This window comes from Apaloderma vittatum, unplaced genomic scaffold, assembly GCF_000703405.1.
Source record: "Apaloderma vittatum isolate BGI_N311 unplaced genomic scaffold, ASM70340v1 scaffold25055, whole genome shotgun sequence".
In the NCBI taxonomy this organism is placed as follows: Eukaryota; Metazoa; Chordata; class Aves; order Trogoniformes; family Trogonidae; genus Apaloderma; species Apaloderma vittatum.
In genome coordinates, this window is record NW_009719189.1 from 11,648 (window position 1) to 13,711 (window position 2,064).

General features: G+C 52.6%; 1 protein-coding gene across 1 annotated transcript in view; it reads left to right on the plus strand.

The window, feature by feature from the left end:
* PTDSS2 (phosphatidylserine synthase 2) overlaps positions 1 to 1,617 on the plus strand; it is a gene marked incomplete at its 5' end in the record, with an annotated part of 11,411 nt that extends 9,794 nt beyond the window's left edge. The window contains 2 exons of the mRNA XM_009870543.1: positions 1,028 to 1,213; positions 1,473 to 1,617. Of these exons, the coding sequence (XP_009868845.1) occupies positions 1,028 to 1,213; positions 1,473 to 1,617 (331 nt within the window). The remainder of the gene's footprint in view (positions 1 to 1,027; positions 1,214 to 1,472) is intronic.
* Positions 1,618 to 2,064: the final 447 nt, after the last annotated feature.

A 2,064-nucleotide genomic window follows, 5' to 3' on the forward strand; every position in this document is an offset into this window, starting at 1 on the left:
CGGGTGCTGCGGGCAGGACTCCAGTGCCATCCAGCGTGGAAATAAAGAGCCCAAACGGTGTCTCACTGGGTTACTGATGCGTGGATCGTGTGGTGTGTCCCATCAGGATGCTGGGAAAACATCAGCTCTAGGAAGGACAAGGACGGAGCAGGCCAGGGAGTGGGGGATCTCACCGCGTTGGACCGAGAACCTGACTTGGGTTTCCAGCAACGGCCTCCGAGCTGCGAGGGAGTTGAGCTTTCCCAAAGCGGGGTTTGGGTTTATGTGTTTCCCCTGCAGGAAGAGGTGACCCAAAAGATGGTCTGTTTGCTGTCTCTCCTTGGTTCTGCTGCGGTTTGATTTCTGCCGTTGCTGATGGATGAGCCCTGCGCTGGGCTGGGACGTGGTGCTGTGGCTCCTCCTTGACTTGCCTGGCGGGGCTGCTTAAAAACAAACCCTGGGGATTAAATATTAATCACGTGTTTGCCCCAAGGTTGTGTTGTCCTCGACGTGAAGCGCTGTTCTTGTGTCTTTCATTATCTTGTCTGTTGCTTGTTAAGCTTTCTTCTTTTAAAATCTGCTCAGAGATCGTTAGTGACAGGTCACCGAGTACCTTTCAGGGAAGAGAGTCTCGGAATGCAGTTACACGGGGGTTAAGCGTGGCTGCAGCAGTGCCTGGGTGTTGGCAGAGGAAATCTAGCAGAGCTCCTGTTTCGTACCGTACCCTGAACCTCAGCTGGTCTCAGGCTGGTCAGAGAGTTGTTTTATGTGGATTTACCAATGCCCTGAGCACACGGATACTGCCTGGCATCGTGTGATTGAGTTTAACTTTTCATGTGTTTTCAGAGACTCTGAGATGAAGCTTAAGTAACTGCAGCGTGCAAGTCCTCAGCCTGCGTAGCCTTAGTGCGTGTGTAGCTCAAACTAGACTTTTGGAGTTGTGCAAAGCCGAGTGCTGTTATTACCCCAGCTGTCTTTTTACCCATGTTTCTCCACGTGCTTCGCTCCGCAGCAACAGCTTTGCTTTGTCTGTGTGTTTGTTCCGCAGGAAGTTCCATAAGAAGCTGGGTCAGCAAGCCTGGCTGGTTGCTGCTATCACTGCCACGGAGTTCCTGATCGTGGTGAAGTACGAGCCCTACACGTTCACGCTTGCTCTCCCTTTCTACATCACCCAGTGCTGGATCCTGGGCATCATTCTCGTGCTCACCTGGACAGCCTGGCGCTTCTTCATTCGGTGAGCGGCGCCTCGGGGCTGCCGGGAGCGAGGCTGGCAGGGGAGGTGGGGGGTTATTTTCATGCTGCTGCCGAGAAACACCCATTTGGGGTGAATCGATGCCATCAGCAATTTTAGAAATTCACAGCCGGAAGACTCGAGTGGGTTAAGTTATCCCCGGGGTGCTGGCATCCAGCACAGACTTGCCTGACCATGCGTGTTGTGCCTCGAAGTCGTTCCTTCGCATCACCGGTTCACAGCCATGTGTTTTTCTTTTCAGCGACATCACTCTGCGGTACAAGGAGATCAGGCGACAGAAGCAAGAGCACAAATACGAGAGGGACAAATGTTTGAGCAACGGCGACGGACACTCGTCAATCCTGGACGAACAAAATGGGAACAAACTAAGGGAAAGGAAGCTCTGAGCAGCCAGGGCTGAAGGGAACTCGCAGTGCTCGAGCTGGCCTGGGGTCAGTTCCAACCTTACCCTACCTAACTTGTCCTTTTCGTTGTTAGCAGCTTTCCGACGGGAGAGAGTCCTCTCGGGGAAGGGATGTCGCTTTAAAAAAATCGCCTCCCGTGCGCCCCGTCTGAGTCGGAGAAAGTCCGTGTGGAGGGAAGTCGGAGCCGACGCCGTGGTGACGAGACGGGATCTTCTTTCCAGCGCGTTGTTACGTCTTCTTTGAAAAAACGAGGTTTGGAGACAAGGGACTCTACAGCAAAGCGCAAAGGGAACCTAGCTGATCTCTTTCCAGTAAACTGTGAGATTTCCGTTTTGACGTTTGGGCATTAGGAGCACTGTTCTGGAGAGTACAGAAACCAGGCACAGGAAATTAACTTTTATTGTAATTTGGGGTTGTTTTTTCCTGCTG